The sequence below is a fragment of the Phaseolus vulgaris genome, chromosome 9 (genome assembly GCF_000499845.2).
Source record: "Phaseolus vulgaris cultivar G19833 chromosome 9, P. vulgaris v2.0, whole genome shotgun sequence".
Taxonomy (NCBI): Eukaryota; Viridiplantae; Streptophyta; class Magnoliopsida; order Fabales; family Fabaceae; genus Phaseolus; species Phaseolus vulgaris.
In genome coordinates this window covers 29,893,361-29,919,622 of record NC_023751.2, presented here as the reverse complement: position 1 = coordinate 29,919,622, position 26,262 = coordinate 29,893,361, and the positions used below count along the sequence as shown (strand labels likewise).

Below are 26,262 nucleotides of genomic sequence, written 5' to 3'. Positions count from 1 at the left end.
TTTTCAGAAGCTGATGGTACAATTATAATTTTGCAAGGTTTTGACTAAATACATGTTATGAAACCAACTATCGAGTTAGGAATATTATAATCATATATTACATGAAGTCCTTTTCTCGAAGAGGAAAGGTTCATTGGAATCATGATTCACTTACAAATTATAGCAACTCACAACAGACAAATAGTAGGTCGAAGAATTCGAATGAACTTGAGTCTGCAATCTCTGCATTACAATCTTCGAAGAGTGCCCAGTGTTGACATCTATTCCATAACGTGTGAGTGATAAGCACCTAACAGCACATAAATACCACTTCAAAACATAAAAAAGTCACACGCTTAAAACAGTTGCCCAAACAGGTTAGACATTTATGATGTTGAGAGAAAAAGCCTTGTAATTTATCAATGAAAAGCATGCAACAAATGGTAATTAAAATACAATTGATTCTTAATTACAGAGTCGCAAAAATTTCGCACTTGCAATGATGATACAAGTTACCTAATCAGGGAAGGAATAACTCCAAATAGAAGTGGGGATCATAAAGAAAAATTGTGGAAAAGCTATAAGGCTTACCTTATTCAGCATTCTGCATCTGGTCATGCTCAATAAAGTCCAATGCGTCTTCTTTGGATACAACATCAACACGACTGACCCTGTTTTTATGTGTTACTCCATATATCTTGTCAGCAACTTTCACTAGCTCTGGGCGAAATGTTGTTGTGATAAATTGAGTGTTTGCAATGTCCGCCAAGCGACGAATCATATCTACAGATAGTTAAGAATCCCAAAAGCGACACGATATAACCAGAAATCTATATGCCATTCAAAAGGAATATCACAAGCATGAATTAAATTTTTAATTTCAATAGTTAAGAATCCCAGACATGATATGACCGGGAATCTATGTGCCATTCAGAAAGAATATCACAAGCATAAATTAATTTTTTATATTTCAATAGCTCCATAAACACATACAACCACGACCACAGCAAAAGCCTTGTCTCCCAGAACCACCAAAACGGAGAGAATAGATACTATATATCATTATATGGCTTACATATAATCACTCTGTGGTATATAACAATGTGATTATCATACTAATTAAATTAACAACTCTAACTAAATATGGAAAAAATCATGAGATAAGAAAATAGGGTAATCAATCTTTACAGAGAGAATCAGAAAATTGGGAAATTAACTCTAAAGGATATCATAACAACAGATTTTCAAAATAATCTAGGAGAAGAATCACGCCTACCAGATAGTTAAGAATAATTAGTAAAATAGGATAGACTGAAACGGAATCTAATGTTAATGCATTCCATTCAGTCCCATTAACCTGTTATTTTCCCTCCTCTCCAATTTAAGGGGACAAATATAAAACCACCTTATTTCCTGTTTCATCAGAAAAATGTCCAAATAATTAAATCACAACTTTAGTCCACTCTATTTCATTGCATCCAATCCCATCCCATCCCATTTCACACAGTTAAGTATCAACAGAGTTGAGTTGAGCCATTTTTCAATTGAAGATGAGGTATGCAGTCAATAGAGATGGATGAATTGCACAGGACCAATCAATTGACACAATATGGTAGCAAACACAAAAATGGATACTTCCAACAGAAGTTCTGTACTGTGGATCCAGAGCTGCATCAATCTCATCAAATAGATAAAAGGGAGCAGGATCACATCGCTGTATGGCAAAGATAAGTGTAAGGGCAACAACAGTTTTTTGACCCCCAGACAACTGTTTCATGGACTGTGTTTCCCCTTGCCCGGTAAAAGAGACCTGCAAACAATAAAGGAGACCAGAAATGTCATAACTTAGATGTTATGTATGTATTTGTAATAGCAGCGAATAGAGCATGGCTATTTTAATGCAGTATGCTTCGTTAGATGATATAAATTTCTGCTGTTGATGGATTACAATAGTTAATGAATGTAACTTCAGTCTAAATACCAGAAATGATAATTATATTTCCTACCCCAGACCAGCATCTTTCTTTCTCTCTTTCAATGTACAAAACAAACCCTAGTCCATTCCCATACAAACATCAATAGCCTTGTCCCAGTGGGTGCGGTTTAAAAACCCACAGGTCTTCTGGCAGAAACTTTACATCAATTTTTCTTTTTTAAAATGGCACAAAAAGAATACACTTGCCTTCACTTTCACTCCAATGTATTTTTCTACTCTCCCCTCCGGATTTGCTTCCCGAGGACCATCCTCATCATCGTCATCATCATGATCACCATCCTGAGGGAAAGGAAATTTAATATAGAAATACCACTGCTATATCAATTACAATAACTAAATAACCTTTCTAGAGAATCCTCACTATTTTGCAAAGCATAAGAAATAAAAGCAATAATCAAGCACCACACTGAAACAAGACAATGAAAATAGGACATGAAAACATTAAAAGAATGATGGCGTTAACTTTTAAAACATGAACCAAGACAACAAGCTACAAAGCACTATTTTTTCGCATTCAAAAAAGGACTGAATGTGTAATTCAAGAACCATCACAAACCTTCTTTTTCATCATAACCAGATGACCATGGCCACCCTGCACAAGTTCAGAAAATACTTCCCGAAAATGCCTTGCAACACCTTTGAAAGTGCGTTCTATTGATTCGTCCTTCCTCTGATCTAGCACTGATATCAGCTCCCTGATTTTCTGTAATTATTCAGTACGTCAATGAAGTTAGCAATGCAGGATACAATATAGCCAAAAATGAAAAAGTTGGCACTGAAATCAGTCGAATCTGCAAAATCAAACTTGAAACCAAATAATACAAACAATCCTAGTGCATAGTGGTAGATAAGACTTACTAAAGAGGCACACAAAGAAACAACAATGATCTGAGTCATTAAAGATCAGTGGCACCCAAATCATTTAGGCAAACTGCAGAACTAAAAATATATGCTAGGAAGTGTAGCCATCAAAGATTTTTGTTTCTCTGGAAACAATTATAAAGGGCATTCATAATTGAAATCCCTGTAAAGTACCTCATCCCCTGCATCAAGTTCGGCCTGTCTTTTCTGAAGTTCTTCTCGTTGTTCTGTAAAATTTATATACTGGTCAAGTGCTTTCTTGTTTACATGACTGAACTGCTGCAATTGCTCGTTGCACCTGTGCAGCATTTTGTGCAAATCTTTTACATTCCTCCGTCTATACCTGTCATTTGCAATGAGGAAAGAAAAAAAATTAAATAAAGATAGCTAAAATAAAAGCACAGAGAAAATGATATATACCAATGCAACAAGCAATAAACTGTAATAGCATAGGTATCTGCCAGACCCTCAAAATTATCATGGTGTAGTAATTATAATTACCCTAAGGAATGACCGAATGCCTGATATTAAGTATAAAAAAACGAAGTAACAAACAATCGAGATAAAGATTTTTAGAAATATGCTATGAACTTACTCGAGGGTGAAAATATAGGAAAGAATTATAAAGAGATTAATTTATCTCTTATAGCTAATTCTTGCATTTAGAACAATCCTTACATCAGACAGACAAAGAAGATTCAAAAAGACTGAAAAGATTACACCTAGGTAACAGATGGGTACTGAAGAAATAAGTTAAACTATTCTAACAAATTAACCTATTCAAACAAGTTAAACAATTTAAACAGACTTTATGCTGTTGTTTGTTCATAAGCTCTATCTCCATTCGGCAGGAGTTTGTCATGCCATATTTAATGACAATGGAGTAAAAACAAAAAATGAGTAAATGCAGAAGTTTGAATAGCACAAGGCTTACTTAAGAATGTGATAACATCAAATTCATTGTGGATGAAAATTGTCACTTTTCGTTACGTGATGAGATATTGCTAATATTGAGAATGGAGAGTTTTAATACTTTCCATATAACTGAACCATCATTTTCTTGATCTTTTCATATCCCTCTAAAATAACTCAGCTTATGCACACATAACAGAAAAATATGTTAAAAGAAAATACTTACGCCTCAAAAGCATCTGATGTCAATGGTCCCAGTTCCCTTATTTTCTTGGCATATTCTTCTTCTTTAGCCGCATATGTATTTTTTTTACTCAGCAATTGCTCTAGTTCTTTTGCTTCATCCTGAAGTTTCCTTTCATACTCGTCCTCCAAAGACTGCAGCCAAAAGATTTCATCATTGTCAGCAAAACTACATACAATCATCATGAAACTAAAAGATCATTTACCTTCAATTTATTCAATTCATCTTTGATCTTTTTAATTTGCCTTGTTCGATCATTTATACTTTCAGCAACTCCTGAAGATGAATATTTGATCACAAAAGGAAACATAATAAAGATATAGATAAAAGACTATATTGACTTAAAACTTTAAGGGCTTACTTCCAAGCTGCTCTGTTAAGTCATCAACCAACATTTTAGCATCACTAAGTTCCTGCCCCTTGGATTCAGCCTCACCAACCAGAGAGTCAGAATCCACAGATGATATTACAGCCTCCAGCTCTTGTTTCCTTCTCCTAAGGTTAGTAGTTAGATTGGTATCCAGTTCTGCTTTCCTTGCTTCAGTCTGTTAAAATTGAAGTCAAAATAAGAACACTAACTTCAAAAGATTGTGAGCACCAATACAAATGATTGAATAACCTCAATACGATCAGTCTTGCAAGCAACAAGCTTCTCTTTAAGGTCTTTGATTTCAGGGTTCAAATCTGACAGAAGTTTCTTTTCCTCTGGTGTTAAATGATCAATTAGCTCAGTGCCCATCTCAGCATTTTTCATTGCGATACTAGCCTTAAGCTGTTCAATCTGATTCTGGACATCCCCAACAGACTTCTCCTACAATCAATAAAGGAAAAAGGTAAAACAAATAGTGAAAAATTCCACAAGCCAACAAACAACAGAAATAGAGCTCCCTAAAAATATTTAGGTATAACTGAGAAATTCCATCACACCTTTTTTGTAAGTGCTTTAGAAATCAACTGTTTCTGCTTATTAGCATTAGCAATATCTTGCTTGTGCTGTTCTATCTCGGATTTGTCATGAGCACGCTTAGCATCAATCTTCTGCTGCTCAGCAACAAGTTCATTAATCTTTTGGTCTATCTGTAAGACTAATTCAGCGAAAACAATGGGAAGAAATTGTTTCATGTCAGGAAAAAACCAAATTGAGGCAAAGTAGAGAATATAATTGTTCGTTAACTTAAGCTTGACAAAATTCAAATAAAACAATTTTATGAAGCAATCACCCTTACCAACTAAAACATCTTCTAAGGCATCAACATGAATATGATATGCCCCAATAAACAAGAACAAATAACCAGAAAATTGTAATAAAATTAAAGTGGTGAATTTGCAGTTAATCAGAAAAATAGACGCCATAACATAAAGTGAACAAATGCAACTAGAGTTTATGCTCACTCTTGGAGCTATTTTTTCCAACCAAAATTTGATCAGGTAAACCAGATCATTTGGATTTTCTTTCCTTCGTTTCATCACTCATTTAATTTGCATTATATAAAGAATGAGTTCTCACCTAAGAGAAACAAAAATTACAAAAACAAAATATCAATTTATTAAAACAAAGGATATCCTGTAGATTAAATCTAACTTTCTCCAATTCCTCCTCTCTAATATGAATAGTGTCTGCATTCTGCTTAATGATATTCATAAACCTTAATCTCGATCGTCGGTGATCATAAAATCCTCCAGTCATACTACCTTTCTTGCTTACCTGATCACCTGTAATAAGTCAGAGCTAGTCAGGGAAAATGCAAGACCAGCCAAAATAAAAGAAGACAGACAATGAAAAGAAGTAGGCCAACCATCCAGTGTAATGCAGTCCAGACCATCAGTACGAGCAACCCTTGAAGCCACATCCAAATTCTTGCAGATAACTGTTCTAGCAAATACCTAAAAGATATATCACAAGTGATGTTAAGGGACATGAAAAAAAACTAAATAATTATGTATCACAACTTTTATAATTATATTTCTCCATTATGCATCAAATTTTTCATGTTAAGTTTACATTTGATTAGCCAAAACATCAGAATTATTTTATCACCAAACAGCACCTAAAGAAGTTGTACCTGAGTGAAATAAAAGATAATAATTTTCAGAAGCTAACCTGACTGAAAGCAGGAGTATATTCATGTTTAAAATTCAATTTCTTCAAAAGAGGTATGACATCTGAACTCTGTGGATAAGTGATGCGTGGAGCCTTTACTCTGTTAAGCGGAATAAATGTAACTCGACCACCTTTCTGTGAATTAAGATGTCTAATTATCTGGGTTGACTTGTCATCATTTTCAACAACAACATGAAATAAGCTGTTCAAACAAAGTTGTTAAATAAAAACATTAAGCCAAATGTGCAAAAATATAAAACCAGTTAAAAAATTAGCCCAAGAACAAAGGACTAAAAATAAAAAGATTGAACAACTACATGCTAAAGGTGAGCCAATGTCTCCTTTCTTTCCCCCCCACAACCAAAAGATTATAGGAAAATATGCTCAATGCAACAAGGGGCATTAAAATAAATATCAGTGAGAAATTACCTGTTTCCTGCTGTAACTTCAACAGCAGTGAAAAACTTCTCATCACAATTCAGCAACTCAATAATTGGACCATGAACTCCAGAAATATTATACTCCTTGCAAATCTTCCTGACTGAATTCATCCCTCTTCTCACATCCTGAACATCATAATAAAGTCAAACACCATGACAGTTAACCGTCAAACTCAACAGATAAACAACGGAATAAGATCCAAGTACCCATACACATTTAAAAAAAAATATACCCGGACTTGGACTCATACTGGTGTGGATAATAATTTTAATCATCTTACCCCTTACCAGTTGAATATCTATTTACCCATCTCTGTATATGCTACCCACATTTTAATTAACTGCAACAGAATAGTCAAACAAATATTCAAGTATTCTTTCTATAAAAGATTACAAACATGATTAGTGTTATAATACACTTCCACAACAGCAAATTTATAAACATTCAAGTCCGATGCAGAAATTGTGTACCTCTTATACAACAACCCAGAACCTTGTTGTGTAGATTCAGTTAAAACTGTGTTAGAATGTTGTAAATAAATATAGTAACGGTGGGTATTAGCATTAATTAGATAGATTATATATTAATGTGAATAGCCTAAAATAAGGTAACGGTGGAATGTAATAAATACAGTAACGGTGGATATTAGCATTAATTAGAATGTCCTCAATATTTTGTATTATGTTTTCTCCCTTAAAAATTTAATAACTTCATCTACACACACAAAATTCACCTTATTCTCTCTTGTTTCTATCTCTCAACATGTTATCAGAGTTTTAACAAAAGGCTAATCTTAGGATATCCCAAAGAACCCATTGTTCATTGCTATCTATCAGGTTTGTGAAGATCTCATGAGCATCTTTAGTGCTCGTCAAATTAACGATTCAATATCAACTTACTTGGGCCAGGTCTCTTGCCTTCTCTGTGACTTCAATGAATTCTTTCATCCCACACTGCAAAGCTTCAAAATCGCCACATGTTTTTCATGCCCTTGGCCTTAAATTATCTACTCATAGTGTACTATTCTGTTTGTGATCAGATCCTAGATTGCCCCACAAGAGCTACCGTGGACAATATTTGGGTAACTATCATTTGAGTTCATGCCAAAAGCCTATTGTGAGAATTTGTGCCATGTTGTTTCTGATGACTTTTATGCTTTGATTTCCCAACAACAACAGACACCACGAAGGGCGACGAAGGATGTCCCTGATTCAAATATTTGGCTAGGTTAAGACACAATTGATAAGTGTTGGACTCCGAATGGTTGACCTCCTCTCACTACCCAGGTCATCCTCTCCTTTTTTTAGCTTCCACTTCTTTGTTGCCTTTGGATCTAGTCACATCACCTTCCTATGACAGCTTGCGAAAATGATATGAAGATCGTTGAACCTCAAGCTCCAATACTATTGTTGCACCCATTGGTAATTCCTTTATCGACATCTCTCACTCTTTGGGTCCTTGAATTAGGGACATCGATCATAGCATTGTTAATAAATCAACTTTTTCTTCTCTTTGCATTCATAATGTCCTTTGTGTCTCTAGGCTCTCTTTATTTCTTGTTCATCAGTCAAGTTACACATGGTCTCATGATTGTGTCATTTCTCTTACTAAAGATTTTGTTTCCTTGCAAGATGATAATATAGGGCAGATCATTGGTCTACATGAAACAACCACTTTTCTTTGTTGCTAGAGGAGTCTTCTAGTCTTGTATAATGGTTACAAAAATCTTTAAATGGCCTTAAGCAGTCACCCAAAGCATGGTTCAATAGATTCAAAATTGTGATTCAATAGTTTGGCTAACCATTTTGTCTTCTATCACCATTCACCTACTTGCATATATCTGATTGTTTATGTTGATCACATTGTAATTATCAGTAGTGACCATGTCAGCATTACAAATGTGAACAAACATCTCTTCAAGCATCTTCAAACAAAAGATTTTGGAAACCTATAATATTTCTAGGGGATAAAGGTAGCAAAGTCCAAAAATGCGATCAACAATCATATCAGAAAAGAAGTATGTAATGGATATTCTGAAAGAAACAAGAATAATAAGTTCCAAGTCCCTTGATGGATCCTAAAGTCAAACTCCTTCCAAATCAAGAGGAGCCTTTTCCAAATCCCAAAAGGTGAAGATAGTTGGTAGGGGAGTTAAACTATCTTATTGTTACCCGTTCGAAATAAGTGTAGTATTTAGTTCCTCAACTCTAACATTGGGACACAATGACTCGTATTGGTCGATAATCCAAGGAGCTCTAACAAAAGGGTCTTTTGCAAGAAGTCCAACTCCTACCACATCAAGAGAAGCCTCTACCGTATTTTGAAAAGTACAAAAGATTAGTAGGGTATATCCTTAATATTACTCATCCAGATATCTTGTTCGTAATAAGTTAAATAAGTCAATTTCTCAATTCTCCATGTAAGGAACACTAGGATGCAATGACTCCCTTTGCTTGATAATCCAAGGAGCTCCAAGAAAGGGACTTTTGTATGAAGACAAACGATACACTTGAGTTGTGGGATAATCTAATGCAGACTGGGCAAGAAAATCCACTCAAAGCTTTTGTATATTTTTCGAAGATAACCTTGTCTCTTGGAAAAGCTATAGCCAATCAAAAAGCATATATTATGGCAAATTTAATTTGTCATCTTCAACTAGGTCTTCCAGTCAGCCCCAACAACGAGATATCCATTAAGCAAGTTACCCATGCCAATGCCCACAAAGGGGGTTACCCTATCGATCATGAGTAATTTTAGCAAATATCCATAAGGTCATTGTCATTCCTAAACATTACAAACTTTATTCACATATTCATTGTGAAAAACAGATTTACCAATTAAAAGTTATTATAACTATTGCAGAGGAGTTGTTCTTTTATTTAAAGAACACCAAAAATCCTTGCTGGGAATCAGAATAAATTACATCCTTAACTAACATTAATGTCAAACTTTTGACTTTTCCCTTTTCACTTTTACAAAGCTTAATTAGACCGGTGGCTAGTACTATACACATCCAAACTGTGTTCTCATATTCTGTTTCCTAGCCCTGGTTAGGTAGTTGGCCTCTAACAGAATAACAAAGTCAGATTATGTTCTTTTATAGTCTCTCTTAAAGAGACTCGGTCTTAATTTTCTCTGAAACTCCTTAATTGATGTTGACTTACACAAATTGCAACCTTGTCACATTTTAGTGCTGTACTAAGTGGTAGCAAACCAGCAATTATTAAACTCGGTTACCAAATCAAAAAATTAAAAGTACTTCCCAGCAGAACAGAATCATTTTATATCTTCTATAATTTTAAGTGTAATATAATATCTGCAAGTAAAGTGTTTCTGCAATTCCCTTCATCTATATGCTGCATAAAAAATGTGAAACCCCACAAAAGCCAAACTCAAAATCATTCATATACTTTTAGAGTGACGTCGATTTACAAATATCATAACACTGTTAATTCATATCAAGACGTTATAAGTTAAAATAAAATTCTACACTGAACAAGCCCAGATTAGGCCGTACATATGAAAGATGTCATGCCTAGAAACACCATTTTGAGAATTCTGATAATTTAATGGCATTTATAAAAGGGATGTTAAAGAGCTATAAAAGAGGGATTACTCACACCAGGAATTGCATGATCGAGATTCTTCTCAGCCTTCTCAACTTCTGCTCTCAGCTTATCAATTTCAGAAATAATTTCATTCTCTTTTGTCCATAGGGACCTATAATGTAACAATATATACTCATAAGTTAACTATTAATTCTTCTTTCCTCTAGGAAAAAGTATACCTAGAAATTAAAAAAAAAAAAAAGGTGACAAAAGGAGGAGTTTTACATACTTTCTCTCGAGATTTAACTTGTCTCTCTCCAATTTGAAATTATTAAGCCCTTTAAATGACTCAGCAATGAGAGATTCCAAAGTAGTAATATCTGATTTCCGTCTATTTATGATCTCGTCACAATCATGCAGTTCTTCTTTAAGCCGATCAATTTCATCCAAAAGCTTTTGCTCCTGCGAACCAAAACAACAATGAAAAACAATGGAGCATGGTTCAAAAGATCAGTGTTCACACAACAGAAGATAAAAATATGACTAAATTTTGAAAATACAAAAATAAATAATGGAAATCATTGCAATGGTCACTGATCACGTCAAAGTTCTATAATCAAAGAATATTCATATACCAGCATTAACAAGTTGAGCACCATATATGGCTTGAGAACAAAACATATTAAGGTGGATTGTCATTTCATACGAGAAGAATTGGAGTATCGAGACATCCCCACTATATTTGTCAACTCTAGTTAACAGAGATATCCCTAAAGTCTCTAAGAGGATCTCGATTATATATGTATTATTATTTCAATATAAATAAAGCCTTTGTGTTGTCTCAAAAACACAATTTCAACTGAATGCCAATAATCTCTTCCCTATAATTTAAAATATATTATAATTTTACAATATCTTTAGTCAAAATAGGATCTTCAACCTCTCATGCTAAGAATTGTCTATCTTAAAGGGAAATGATACAATAGGCCTAACCAACCTTGATAGAATAAATTTTGACACCATATTACTAAATGAATTTAGGTTTAACACAACCCTACAAAAACAGCTTACAAAATGTGATTTGCACTTACATATTATAATTTGGTCATATGTGTGCCCTCCAACAATGTACTTAATTCATTAATATTCTAACAATCATAACAAATATCTCCTTGCCCTTGTATCCTAAAAGATTATTTTGTACTTGATATAATCAAATCATAGTTTTAACACTACCCCCTCAAGTTGGACCATATATGTCATGGCATTCATTCCTTAGTAGACTAGTCAATTTGGCTAAAACCGATATACCTTGGCCAAAAAAGTCCACAAGGCCAAAAAGCACACACAAGAAAGAATCCTTAGAGCCAAAATGCCCACAAAAGCCCCATGGGGCAATACCGACTGATAGACAATTTTTAAAGTAAAATATCTTTTTAAAAATGAAAATAAAAAATTTACTTAAAAATATTTATAAACATGAAAAACATCACTCAATCAAAACCCAAGTCAATATGGGTAGATTCAAGTCGAGCTTAAGTCAAGTTAGGCTTGGCCCAAACCATGTTGAGTTGAGTCCAAGTAAGGCCAACTCGAGCATGCCCAGGTAAGGCCAAGACAGGTGAGGTCCAAGTCATGTTAAGTAATGATGAGCCCTTTCTGGTCAAGTTATGTCGAGCCCTTTTGGGTCAAGTTATGTTGAGCCTAAGTTGGGCAAAGTTCAGTTTGGGTAAGTTGGGTTGAATCCCCACATTGAGCCAAGTTATGTTAGGTTGGGACCATGTAAAATTGGTCGAGTTGGGCCTAGATCAAGCCGAGTCAGGTTGGGTATAGGTTAGACCGAGTCGGATCAGGTCCAAGTTAGGTTGGGTCCAAGTCAGGCCAAGTTCAGATTGGTTGAGTTTGACAAGTTGGGCCCTAGTCAAGAAATATCAAGTCAGGTTGAGCCCAAATCAAGCTCACTTGAGCTAGGCCCAAGCAAGTTGTGTTAGGCTTGGCCCATATCAGGTTGAGTTGGGTTGGGCTTGGCCCAAATCAAGCTAAGTTGGGTTGGGTGGGGCCTAAGTCAGATAGAACTACGCTAGGTCTGGCCCAGGTCAAAATGGGACTAAGTCAGATCAAGCCCCAATCATTCTAGATAGTGCCAAGACGATCCTATGTTAGGTTGGATCGATATTGGGGCAAGTCAATATGTCGGACCTGGTCGAGCTCAAGCAAAGTTTGGCCAGGTTGGACTAAGGACAAGTCAAGTCGACCTGGGTTGAGTCGTGTTGGGCCCAGGTTAGGTCCAACTTAGGAAAGTTCAACTTGAGTTGGGCCCAAATCATAAAAGATTAGTTCGAACCGAGTTGTGCCCTAGCAGGTTGGGTTGTGCCTGAGTAGGTTGGGTTGTGCCCATGTAGATTGGGTTATGGCCATGTAGATTGGGTTATGCCCCAATCATACAATTAAGTTAAAAATAGAAAAAAATTATTAAGCATCAATTTATCATTAATGTAAAATATTTAGGGATCTATTTGCAATTTAAATATTTTAAAGACTAATACAATTTTGAAAAGTACTTGAAGTTAACTGAAGTCTTATTTTAATATTGTAGTTCATCAAACCCAATTTGCCCTTGACCCAATCCACTTTTGCAACCCACTCATTTGATGGGTCAATAAAAGGAGACTTATTTTAGGAGTGGGTTGGAGTTGATAAGTGAACCCTGGGACAAATTGACAACATTAGAGCATAAACTTTAGCTTCTACAAGCAGCAAGCAGCTTTCAAAAGCAACAGCAAGACTAAATTCAGTTGGAATTATTGGAAAGAAGCCAATTGTGTAATTAAGCATAGTTAATGCAGAATTGTATAAAAAGTAATACAACTTGAAAAAGTAGATTATTGGCCAAATCTGCAGATAAAAAAATCCTTTTGTGTCATGATGATTGGCACTTCAGAAGACAATATTGATTTTTGTGGTGGCAATCATAGTTTTATCAAAATGGGGAGCAAACTTGTGTTCCATAGATGTTGAAAGCGTTGTGATTACAAAGGTGTGGAGCAAAATAGCACCTTTCTGCTATTAACAAACCCATCTCACTTAGGAGTACTGGTCATCATGCCACAAAAAGAGATCAAGCAAAATCACGCTCAGATAGCATATTTCATGACCATAAACCTTTTTCACATTGAGCCTAAACCAAACACTTAGAGCATCCTTGTTCTCTTAGGGAAAGTTTCTGCTGGGGCACTAACTAACAAAGAGCTGGTGGAAAACTACTGTGTCAGGTCCTAGTTAGAGTTTAGGGTGTATTTTCCTTTTCATTTGTTCAGCGTCAACTTGTATCCTATTTGAGTCCAACATTTATTGGTGGGTTTGTTGAACCAAAAAATAAGCATGGATGAATTTTTCACTTGTTAACCAACAACTGTTATTTATTATAGAATATAATAAATTAAAAAAAAATGACAGTATTAAAATATTTAAAACAAAATATAATATAGTAACAAACTAATAAAAACGTAATATATTATATACAAATTTAACATAAATAAACTAAATAGATTTTGTTCTCTCAATTTCTGAGTATATATTGGACATTATAGTTTTCTATTTTGCGATATTATGGAATTTTATGTTATTTATTGGAATTTTAATATTTTTAAGTTGTGTTTATGAAACCTCCATGAGTCAATTTTAAAAACCTTGGTAGCCAAGCAATGTTTCTTGGATGGGGAGTCTCTCGTTTTTTAATTTATTCTCTAATAACACACTACATCATAGAAATGATTATTCCCTAGAAACAATCATCTTGTTATCAAAAGCTATCTAAGGAAGTAGGCAAAAGTAGGTAATTATTCTCCCAAATAGACATATGCACTCAATATGTTAAGCAGAAAAAATTAAAATAGGCATATACAAACAAATGAGAAGGAAAGAGATTTTGTTATCAAACTTAAAATTAACAGAAATCAAGATTAAAAGTGTATTTAGGACAAAATTCATTATAGCTCACATAGATAAATAAATACTTGCCTGGCCCTTATTTGAAGAATGCACCCGTTCAAGATCATCGATCTCCTTTTGAAGCCACTTATCACGAGCAGCTTTACTTGAAAACTGAGTTGCTCGTCCTTGCTTTTGATAAAGTATACTGAGTTTCTTTTCACGCTCCATTATTCTAACAATTCATTTATTTGAGAGAAATATTAATTAGATCTGTTGAATATCCTCAACAAATGATAGAAATATGTTTCGGTAGATGTACTAGCCACAAAAATGTAACAATATTTAAGAATTGTAGAATGGAATATTATACCGGGTTAAATCAAGTTAGTTAAGCCTAGCTGGCTGGCCAGTGACATCTAATTATATAATCTCTGTTGTAACTTGTAACAAAATGCTAAGAGGATGAAATACAATTCTCCTACTTTCAAAATACTCTCTCTAAAACTCTTTGTAAACTCTGACACGGTTGAAAGTCAGTATCCTGATGGCAGAATACTCTACTCCATCTTCTTCCTCTAATAATGTCTCTTGCACTCAATCTCAAAGAACAATTTTCTCCTGTTGCAACAAGTGCAACATACAATCAAGGCTCATTGTCTTCAACAATGTTGAATCAACATTTCTAAATGACCAAAGATTCCTTTGTGATTTCTTAGTGAAGCCAACTCCAAAGCTGCAAAAGTTTGACCAGAGTATGAAGCCTAACAACAAGATACAATGCTCTTATTAAGGCTTCAATCTTCACTTTACAGTTGATTTTTTCTAAGCATTCATTCATATCGAGTTAAGGAGAAAATTCACTATTTTTTCAAAAGCAAACCTGCACCAAAGTACACATAGTTGCATACAGAACTGCAATCTACAACTATCTCCTTCACATCAAAATGCTTCCTAATACACTTGCTTCAATTGGCGATCCATTTTCAATTCAAGAACCTATATCTAGTCTTGAAGGGTTGAAGATCTCACATTGACAAGAGATAAGGCCAATTTACAGTATATAAATGGGGCAATGCTCATCTTACAAGTTGGTTTTATGAGGATGAGTTAAGCTTAAACTCACTTCCTAATATGGTATCAAAGTTTATCCTAACAAGGTTTGTTCGGCCTGTCGTGCCACTAGCTATCAAGCCAATATCGGAACACCCAAATATCTAGTCCCACGCATGAGATGTTCATGCCTCAACGTGATGGGGGTATGTTGGAGATCCCATATTGACTAGAGATAAGACCAATTTATATTATATAAATAGGGCAATCCTCACTTTACAAGCTGGTTATGTGAGGATGAGTTAGACTTAAACTCATTTCCTAACATGAAGGATAGCTACAAGACTACAGCTAAGTAATTTCATTTATCAGAAGCAAGTTTGAACCCCCTTCCTACTTTAAAAGTTGAGATGCTTATTCTGGCAATAACAATGATAATTTTAACACTTCCCCTGAAGTTGGAGCACATAAATTACAAACTTCAAATATATAAACTAATCATCAGAGCTGAAAAATGCAGTGCAAAGATCTTTGGATAGCATCTTCTCCCTCAAAGAAAGAGGATTGATCTCTCTCTGTTTGGTCCATTCATGAAACATAGGATTAAAAGCAATATGAAAGGTTTCATGATTATCACAATACAACATTGTTTGCTCAACTTCACAAAATTCAACTCTTAACGGAGGTGTTTAATCTACAGATGTTCATAAGTGGCCAAAGCCATAGATCTATATTTAGCTTTTACACTGGATCGAACATCAACATTTTGTTTCTTGAAACCAGCTTGAATTTGGATCTAATAACAGTTAGACTTTTCCTTCTGTTTCATGCTAGGCGTCCAGACCGCATCCCCGGCACACTTGCTAATAATAGGGTGATCAGATAAGATGGGATTATTTCAATAATTATAATACCCACAACAAAGAAAGATATTAATTACTTTTGTTCTGCTTCCTGTATTGGCAAATCTCACAGGTTAGACTCTCCTCTATCTACAACTCATTAGAATTTGGGTACAGTTATGGGGGCCTTCCCCCATCCCATCTTCAAATGGCTTTCACTATTATATTTCATTTGTTGAAAGCCGTATAATATAAGCATGTTAAAGATTAAAAAATATATTTCACTATCCTATAACATATCTAATCCAAGATTATAGCTCAATGAGACACTAAAAAAGTAAGATTAATCCAGTATAATAGAGTGCACTAAAATACCCAACCACCATGCCAAAAATGTCAGAGAACATAAACTACGAGAGTTAGATTAGATAAAGTACATTCAAGCATATAAAGGACAAATATAACTATAAACATACCGCATGGCAATGTCTTTTTCTTTCAGAACTTGATTCTCGTGTAAGGGAACGATTTTGCCCAGTTCAACGGTTGAATCTTGAATTTCTTTCTCAAGTATCTCCAATTGTCTTGCAGCATCTTCCTGAAAGCATGTAGGTAAAACATGAGCAATGTACAAAACAATCCCATCAAAACAACTCACAAAAGGTCTTCTTCAAATTAGTACCTTGGCTCGGATGTTTCCAGAGGTCTTCTCTTGCAAGTCTTTGGCATCAAGCTCAAGTTCTGTGTGCTTCTTTAATGCAATTGTTCGTCGCTTTTCAATAGACTCTTTTTCTTTGTTAAAGTTTTGAAGTTCTTTTGATACATCTTTTAATGTATTCTCTAAATCTTTGGATTTCTCATGTGCATCAAGAACATCATTATACTTCTTTGCTGATGTTTCAGAAACCTTGGCCCGAACATCTTCTATCTAAAACCAATGGACAAGCATTCAATCATAGAAATCGGAATAAGAAAAAAGGGATTAAAAATGTCTGAACAATAAATATTTGACAGCCAATAATATGATTGGTGTATAAGAATCGACAGAGATATTAGAAGTGTCCAATTATAAACTCCAACTAATTGTATCAAGTATATACAAGACCTTTTACTTGTATTTTTATAGCAAGAAAAGAGGAGCTAAGGGTATCAAGGCAATTATGAATGGACCCCAGGATAGAAAGTGGACAACTGGCACAACACTGATAGGGAGGAAGTTTGGTTTTCAGTGACGTGAATGACTTGGGGATAAAGGATCCGAGCAAAATGAAGAGAAGGAAATTTTTAATCACTTAAAAAATCGAGTCGGACAAGAGTTTTGCATGTCACAACCCTCTCTAGACCATTGTCAATATCTTAAGCAAACTTTTAAAATTTATCTTTCAGGTTACACTTCTATGTTCACCATTTAGAAGATTTCCTCTATTGTTCATTCTCATTTCTAAAAACTCAAAAGTGCTATCATTAGAAAACTTCTTTCAAGTGAAAATAAGCAAGTTCTCATTACAAAAACTAACTTAAGATGTTAACCTACTCCAACAATATTATATTAAGTATTAATAATACACATTTGAAATCTTAATATCTGGCACACAAATTAACAGACACTTGTGTTTATAATTGAACCGATACACATATTCCGGTCTAACATGTCATTTTGATACCCAACACAGGTCTGTAGTCAAAGTAGCTAAGCCCACAAACTAAAATATACTATGGGGACATTTGTTTGAGTTTAGATTTACAATCTGAGGAATGTTGAGATAGATTTCCCATATTTATATCATTCTTTGTAAAAATATTTTCATCTAAAAAATATTCTGACATTTTTATGAATGAGAAATATTCACATCGTTTAGATATAATTATAATTTATTTAAGGGTAATAACTGAAGTCTTGTAGGAATGGGTAATGGGTGATAATGGGAGAAAAAATTAACTTTGTTAAGGATATTTGTCATATATTTAAATATTCCATGCTACCTTATTCACACGAATGAAACATCAACTAGAAATAAACGACAAATTATAATATATAAGGTGCAATCCTCACCTTACAAGCCGATTTTGTGAGGATGAGTTACACATAAACCCACTTACTAAGAGGTATTAGAGTCATTTAAAGTTTATCCTAATAAAGTTCAATAGGGTTGTTGTACCACCGTTATTGGGCTCCTCTTACCCACAAATATCTAATCTCATGCTTGAGATGTTCATTCCTCAATATGAGGGGGTTTGTTGAAGATTACACATCAACTAGGAATAAGGCCGAATTATGATATATAAATAAGGTATTCTCACCTTACAAGCATATCTTGTGAAGTTGAGTTAGACATAAGCCCACTTACTAAGAGATCATTATTGAAATAAACAACCTAATTTGGTATCACAGATGGTGATGCAGTATGTCTCAATGAGAAGCTGCACATAACAAGAAAGTGTTGGCACTTACAAAAAATCAATTGTTAGAGCTGTGTGCAAGAAGATGAGTATGTAATGAATGAAAGATTAGGCCTAAAATAAGTGTAAAACTGCATTGTTTTTCCTTATTTAGTGTGGGCAGGGATTTCAACCATGAGAACGTTCATGACAACACAACCAGCAAAAAATTGTCACATATAGATGTTAACAAGGAAGCACCAGCTATTATGCCAAAACAACACAACAAGCTTTCAGGAAGCAAGGCAATCAGTGTTATTTATGCTATTGACTACCCTGTGAATTGCAAGACCCAAAAACACTACAGCTGGATGGTCGCTATTCTAATTTCTTTAACCCTGCAATGCAACAATTGCAACGCTCTGTCATCCCCGACCAACCAACCACGCTGATGACAGCACACTGTGGCACAACCCAACAACACTATAGCTGATGGCCACTACTCTAATTTTTTATATTTGTATTATGTGTTATAATATTATAGTATAATATATGTATTTATTAAATACTGCTTTATATTCTTTCTACTTATTATTAGTAATACATTCTATTTTATTATTACGCTTATGTGTTTATATATGCTATAAATACTATCTCTATACCCAAATATATAATTCTGTACTATTATTTTTCTATATCTTTAAATAGAATATAATGCCATATAGTATTTTAATAATAGTACAATATATGATTGACAAAAAGTCCCCATATAACACTGCTCGGGGTGAAGAGTGGACAAATTTGGGTGCAGGCCCAACACCCTTCTCATCCAAAAATATATAGCTCTTTCTAGTTTCAACAGTGTTCACACATTACCATAGTGCCGCTATTGCATGCAATTTACTAGTTCTGGCACATGAGGAATTTCCATTTCTAAACAAAAACAGTTTAAAACTTCTAGTAATAATTTATAGTATTATAAATAAACTAAAATGGAAGGAAAATAATAAGAAAGAAATGCTTCACCTAACATCTAAAAAATAATTACATATAAAACCGTAAAGTGGTGCACATCTTGTTTCATAAATCAACTAAAAATATTATATATCTTTAGAATTTTTTACAAAGACTGAAGACACTCATAACTAACAGTTTTGTCAGAAATAAGTGTTCAATATTAATACGTGTATTTTGCATGCTTTTTGTAAAATTATAGTGTCTTAAATTGGAGCAGAATGTGACTCATCATACCATAACTTGCTTTGAATACAAATATTTTCAGTAGTTTCCTATAACCTGGCATATTTAGAGTTACAATATCTTCATGAATGTGTTACTTTATTGTGTCAAATACATTTTAAACTCTACAGCCTCTAGCTTTTAGTTCAGCAATGTCATCATTTCAATCCAGCATTCAAGCAACCTATTCACAACTGTCTCTGGTTGTGACCTCTCTCATTTCAGATACTTAATATTTTCCTTCCCCGATCTATACTGAATCAAACCAAACCAAAATATTATTTGAAAATATAAAATGAGATATTCATAAGAATCTATTTAAATTTTCATTGTCTTATCTTTAGTTATATACATGTGATTTTGAAGAACCAAACAAAAAAAAATAATCACCAAAACTACATACCCAATAAGTCCAACAGTTAGAAATTGTGCAAATAATTATATGAGAAATAACATTTAACACAACCTCTGTAAGTTTCTGCTGAGCATCTTGAACTTCTTTGCTAAAAATAGCATATTCTAACGATTTTCTTTGTTTGTCAAGCTGTTGATATTTTCTAAGTTCCTCCTTTTCCTCATCTAGTTCCTTCAACCTTTCATCTAAATACTGTACAACTTGGATTATTTGCTTTCTTTTATTACCTGTATAACAGAAAAATGCATGAGAATAACAGCATCAATAACAAGAATAATAACGCTCTAATGTAATACTTTATTTGCATATTATCCATCATTTACTAATAATGAAAATATTAACTCAATTTTTTTACTTTTAATATGAATATATTTCAATAGATTATTAGAAAATACTAAACTATTTGTTTAGTATCTTAAAAACTTGATATTAAGTTATTTAGTTAAAAATTTACAATATCAAATATGTCTCTCAAAACAATAAAAATAGTTCTTTTTTAAAATTATTACAAATCAAAATAATATTTTATACACCTTGTAATTCTTAATTGGAAGGACTTCATAGCAATATTTAGAGGATTAAATCAATACTACCTCTGGCCCTATGTATAAGAAACTAAAGGTGTTTTTCTTTGTCAAAGAAACAATGACTTATTTTCAAACTTACTTGTTATTAAATTTCTTTTACATCCTTAATTTATTGCAAAGTCCATTTATTAGGTATTCACTTATCATCATACATTTCACACTAAGGGTATATATGAATAAAAATTGAATTTATGTTATCATCAATTAATAAAACTAACTTAGCCACTTTTATATATCTTGATGTATTAGTTATTTCTTTTTCATATATATAACTATCAAGCAAATAGTAAATTAACATTTCAATCTTAAAAAAAATGTTAAAAGTATTAAGTTCAAAATGTTTATAATTTACTATACTTTTCATAATACAACAATCACACACATGCTTACATACATACATACATATGAAATGATAGATTAAAAATAAATTAAATTTACCTACCCAAAACCAAAAGATTCTTTCAAAAGTAAAAAAATGATTAAATCTAATAAAACTTAAAATAAATTGAATTCCATAGAAAGAAAATTAAAGGTAAGAATTTGAAGGCTAATAAAATCTCTTTTTATTCTCATCCCAACAGGATATGTTAAAACCGACGAATGTATTTATTCATTTATAGAGTGATTATTCAAATAATTATTAAGGAAAATTATTAAATTAAGTCATTAATTCATTTATCATAATCAATTTAATTCAAATAAATTAACAAAATTTTATTTTACAATCCATTTGATTGAGCAATATTTTTTAATGTTATAATAACAATCAGTTTTAAACTCAAAGTTAGATAATTTTGAATACATTCAAATGCAGTTATTAGTTTAATTAACTTCGATCACTAAAGTTGTACTACTTTAGAGTTGTTTCAAAAAAAAATCATTACATTCAATAAATAATTTACCATATATATGAAAATTACATAAAAACAATCTAATCTATTCTATAACAATATACAATGGGGATTCCCTCTTTTGTCTATGATCTATAACAATATGTAATGGGATAGTACACAAAAAAATTTCCTATTTTACCCCTAATAATATTTTTAAGTCACAATACAAAACTCACTACCGGTGTAAAGAAGTAAAAGAAAAACAAAAGAAATTAAAATAAGGTGGAGAAAAAGATAGAATCTAAAATATAGTACAAATCATACGTACAATCATGCAGTAAGTGTTTAGAATGTTTGATTCTATGTAATTAAACTTTTTTATTACAACATAAGTTCAATACAATATATAATAAAAAAATATATTTAACTATCTTATTTTCATATAATAAATAAAATCACATCAAATAGAAAATGATATATATTTCTATTTCTTTATAGAAAATTATAAGCCAGATTATTAAAAAAGTGCAGACACACAGATTCCAACAGTGCTTCAGTTGGTATTATATTAAACAAGTTCTCTAATTAAACATGTATTTAGAAAGAAAAAGAACGTGTTTCATTTGTTAACGCCTACCTACTATCAATAAAATTCAAATGCATTACTAAGATAAAAATCATGTATAATAAAATAAATTTTCAAATTCTTTTACTGAAACTTCAAGAATTTATGTATGCATAAAGCTGATACTATTCATATACAAAAAATAAATAAAAAATCAGTTTTTAATAGTTATAAAAATTTGTCAGGTCTTGCAAATGCAAGTATAAATCTACAGCTAAGTAAAAAAGTACTAGATGAACATTATGTTAATGTATATTTTTATTGTTCTTTATTTAAGGTATAAATATATATATATATAAGAATGTGATATTTCATTAAAAATCATAATGCATTTATTAACTCTAATGAAAATAGATGAAGTAATAAATTAAAAGAATTTAGAATATAAAATTACAAGAAAGTGTTAAGTGGTAATTTTAGAAGAATAACCTTATTATTATATGTAGATTTCAAATCATGAACACAAGAAATAAATAAATAGGGAAGACTAGATAAATCATGAACTTAAAAACAAATAAATCATAAACTTGCCAGTTTCCTGCATTATTTTCAAACTTTCACGGCGCCTCTCCTCATAAACTCTAGTACCACCTATTTCCTTCAGCAAGTCCAGTCGTTCAGAGTCTTTCATCAAAGTTAATGATGATATCTATGCAATAGAAGAAACGGAACAAGTTTAGAAATCAACTTCAAAATGTATGAATACAACATGAATAAACCCCAGACCAAATTCAAGCACTGTTACCAAGAGCCAATACCTTTCCTTGTTGTACAACATAATAAGGATTTGAACGGGAGAACCCAGCACTCTCCAGCAAATTCATTACTTCACTTTTCCTTCATAAAGAATCAGGGAAAATACTCATTTGACCAAATAACATACGATAAAATACATTAACTTTTCTATATATAGTGAAATAAAATAAAATAATTACATTTAACATTAATTCTATTTAACTCACGTTATGTGTTTTCCATCAAGAAAATACTCATCCTTTTTTAAACCTATAGTCCGACGCAATCGCACCTCATCCTTGTCAACCTATTCACCAACACGGATAGATGTAAGATAGTGCATATGTTATCAAACAAAAAGCACTATTCCCACCAATAAAAAAGCAGTTTTGTTCTGACAAAGAATGTAAAATGAGATCAGTTCAAAGCAATGCAGTTATCATCAACAAGCACTAACAAGATTTTACAGCCTAAGCTAAAAAAGTTAATTTGATTGAAATTGTAGCCTAGAAGCTCGATGAAATTAAAACACTGCAAAACATATCATTAATCTATTACTTATCAGCGAGCAAGTCTGATTCAGTTAAATACAAAATTTATCTGTTAATATATTCTTTTATTTTCCTACAAAATCCTTTCTGTACATAACTTGAGGAGCCATAATATGCATTCACTTTACAAGAACGGATGAATGTCCAACAGTCAAAAAGGCACACACAAAATGGTAAAATCAGTGAACTGTTTCAAAGAACCCTGTGACATCCTCTAGACAATATATCCCTGTCGAAGGTAAAGTGTAGGCCTATTACTCGTACTGAATACTGATACTCGGATATTACGAGATATCAAAAAAGTATCCAATACTTTTTTATTTTAACCTTTTTTTAAGATATTTCTCTGATACATTTTGGACACTTCTAAAATGCTTACACATGCGTATCTGAAAAGTATACAAACTTTTTATTAATTGTTTATAGGATATGCTTGGATATATTACAATAGTATCTGAAAAGCTTCCTTAAAGCTGTTTAAAAAGTAACATTCTTCCTCATTCTTTCATTCATTTATTCTTTTTAGAGAAACAAAATGGATCCAGAAAGGGTTGAATATTTGGTTTATGAGCAATACCTTTAACTAGAAGCTATGCTTTTCTTCTAGATGATGGTAACATAGGAAAGGAGAATGATAGAATTAGCATTTTAACTTTGTTCTAAACATAGTTACAAATTATGAGAACTAAAGAGAAAGAATCATTGTGCCTATCCCTATCAATATTCTGCATCTAATTAAAAAATTCAAGAAAAAAAATGTCAAAATAAATCACATTTTTGCACCATGTCAATCAAACAAATAGAATACAAAAACAGAAAATAATAGCATTTCTGGTTTTAGAGCCTAAAAATAATATATACAATTCTGCATAACTCAAAAAATTAATTTGATAATTGTAATTCATCAAATAACTAAGAAATCATGGTATTGATCACTGGAAAACAAGTTATTAACCTCAACATATTACCGGGATACGGTTGTCTAAATTATCAAACACAATCTCCACAAATGCAGATAAAACCTGGTGTCCAGCTCCTTCCTGTGCAGAAAGAATAATTTATTTAAGCATAATCAAAACTACAATTGATTATTTATCAGTGACATGACAACTACAAGTATCAATAAATGGATGAACTGTGCCATACATGGAGTAGTGCCTGTCGATCTTCACTTCGTAGGTTTTGAAAGAGATCACTTAATACAAAACGGATAGCTACCAAAGAAAAAAAAAGTGTAGCAAAGTGAATGTCAGAGATTGGATTATAGTTACTTCCAAATTGTACACAGAAGAAATGGGGATCTTTTTTTACCATGAAAAAAGTTTGTCTTCCCAGATCCATTAGCACCAACTGCAAAAATAAATAATTGAACAGATATATTTTAGTTACAAAAAAATACAATTTAGATGTGTTCATCATTTGAACTAAATAAAAAGATGATCTTCATCTTTAAGATGTAATTTAAGAAAAAGGAATGAAGTGTAAGAGTGGAAAAAACTAAGTAATGAAAATGAAGGTAATGAAGTGAGTAAATAATCCAGTTATGCCAAAAAAACTGCATTCAGCCTTTAGCTTGGTGTGAGAACGTATCTATCAGCTAATAATCAAGTTCTATCGGATCATAAAATTGTTTTCAGTTATACAATAAAATTCTTCTTTATATATCCTTCACACTTTTTGTATGGGTGGAGTCTTTCATCACAATATTAACGAATCATCCTCTTTATTAGCTATCTATCTATAAGTACTATTATATGTATATCTGCAACAATAAACAATTTACAAATTTTGATGATAAATATGAACTATTATTTATATCAGTCTTATTATTTAGTCTAAGAAACTATATCTGAATTCAAATAAAAATTGACTAAACAACTTATTTTATATTGCCTCATTTTCATGTTGCATTTCGCTGCCATCATAACATGTCATGAATGAAATGCCCACGTCATACACATCGAATAATTTTCCAGAGTCAATAGAAGATAGCATCTAAAACTTTGTCATTCAAATTATTACCAACACAGTTCACTTTAGAGCTGAAAGGCTCTGTGGAAATTTGCTCTCGATAACTCTTAAAACCTTCGATCACAACCTAAAAGCACATACAAACAAATACGTCAAAAAAACCATTTGCAAAGACAAAACTCCAAAATTCAAATATCAGCATAATATGTCGTATCTGTGATAACTAGAGGAAATGTTCATGAATCAGAATACAAAAAGAAAATCTAGTCAAATCTAGTAGTTTTATGTAACCGTGAAAAGCAACAAAAATTAATTAAACAAACACACTCCAAAATTAAATTACCTGCTTGATGTACATGTTCACAGAGTATCATAACCGTACCTTTACCCGAACCTACAAAAGCAAATGAAAGAATTCCATAAGCACGATCACATTACAAACACAACACGGTATTACACATGCTTCCTCGAGAACAGTGATGTGGCACTATCAATCACAATAGCATTCAAAAATAAAATATAATGAACGTATTCATTGGAAGTGTAGCTAACCAAGAATCAGAGTTCAAATGACCGAATTCTCCACACGTACTAATTCTAAAGGAGTTTCAAAATTCAGTGCAATTTGGTTTTCAAGCAAGAAAACACACTATTCCTATGAACAATCTAGGGCGAAATCGAGGTATGAAGAGTGTATTCACGTTTTAGCAGCGAAATCAAAGTATAAGAACGGGGAAATTGAAATGAAGTGAACTCTGTGGATGATATTAGGGTTTTGAGGTGCGAAAACTTTGAGAGTGAAAAATTGCGGAGCGAAGATGAAAGAGAAGCAGAAACATAGGAGTAACTTGTATGAGTTGACGAGAGTGAAAGAGAGTACCTCGGAGAAAGTATAGTCTCAAAGGAGTGGTTGCCAAAGTTCAAGTTGGAGCGATCAGTTTGGGTTTAATGGGTTTCCGGTGCGTGCAAAAGGGGCTAACTTTTTTAGGTTGTGTTTGAATTTAGGAGAAGGAGGTAAGA

General features: G+C 32.7%; 1 protein-coding gene across 4 annotated transcripts; it reads right to left on the bottom strand.

The window, feature by feature from the left end:
* On the bottom strand, nt 1-26,262 carry LOC137820177 (structural maintenance of chromosomes protein 3). 4 transcript variants are annotated; one of them, XM_068624086.1, is made up of 30 exons: nt 26,123-26,262; nt 25,586-25,636; nt 25,294-25,369; nt 24,583-24,621; nt 24,418-24,485; nt 24,240-24,311; nt 22,948-23,027; nt 22,744-22,822; nt 22,517-22,634; nt 19,992-20,167; nt 16,590-16,835; nt 16,384-16,505; nt 14,103-14,247; nt 10,372-10,544; nt 10,155-10,254; nt 6,523-6,659; nt 6,094-6,295; nt 5,789-5,876; nt 5,556-5,705; nt 4,920-5,071; nt 4,612-4,803; nt 4,354-4,537; nt 4,198-4,268; nt 3,975-4,126; nt 3,011-3,179; nt 2,532-2,678; nt 2,162-2,254; nt 1,615-1,789; nt 571-762; nt 1-309 (listed from the first exon to the last, which is right to left on the bottom strand). In XM_068624086.1, the coding sequence occupies exons 2-29, from the start codon at nt 25,598-25,600 to the stop codon at nt 572-574; spliced, it is 3,612 nt and encodes a 1,203-aa protein (XP_068480187.1). In that variant the 5' UTR covers nt 25,601-25,636; nt 26,123-26,262; the 3' UTR covers nt 1-309; nt 571. The 4 variants fall into 4 exon arrangements, with proteins under 4 accessions (XP_068480187.1, XP_068480185.1, XP_068480188.1 ...); XM_068624084.1 differs by having other exon boundaries at nt 1-289; XM_068624087.1 differs by having other exon boundaries at nt 1-289; nt 22,744-22,816.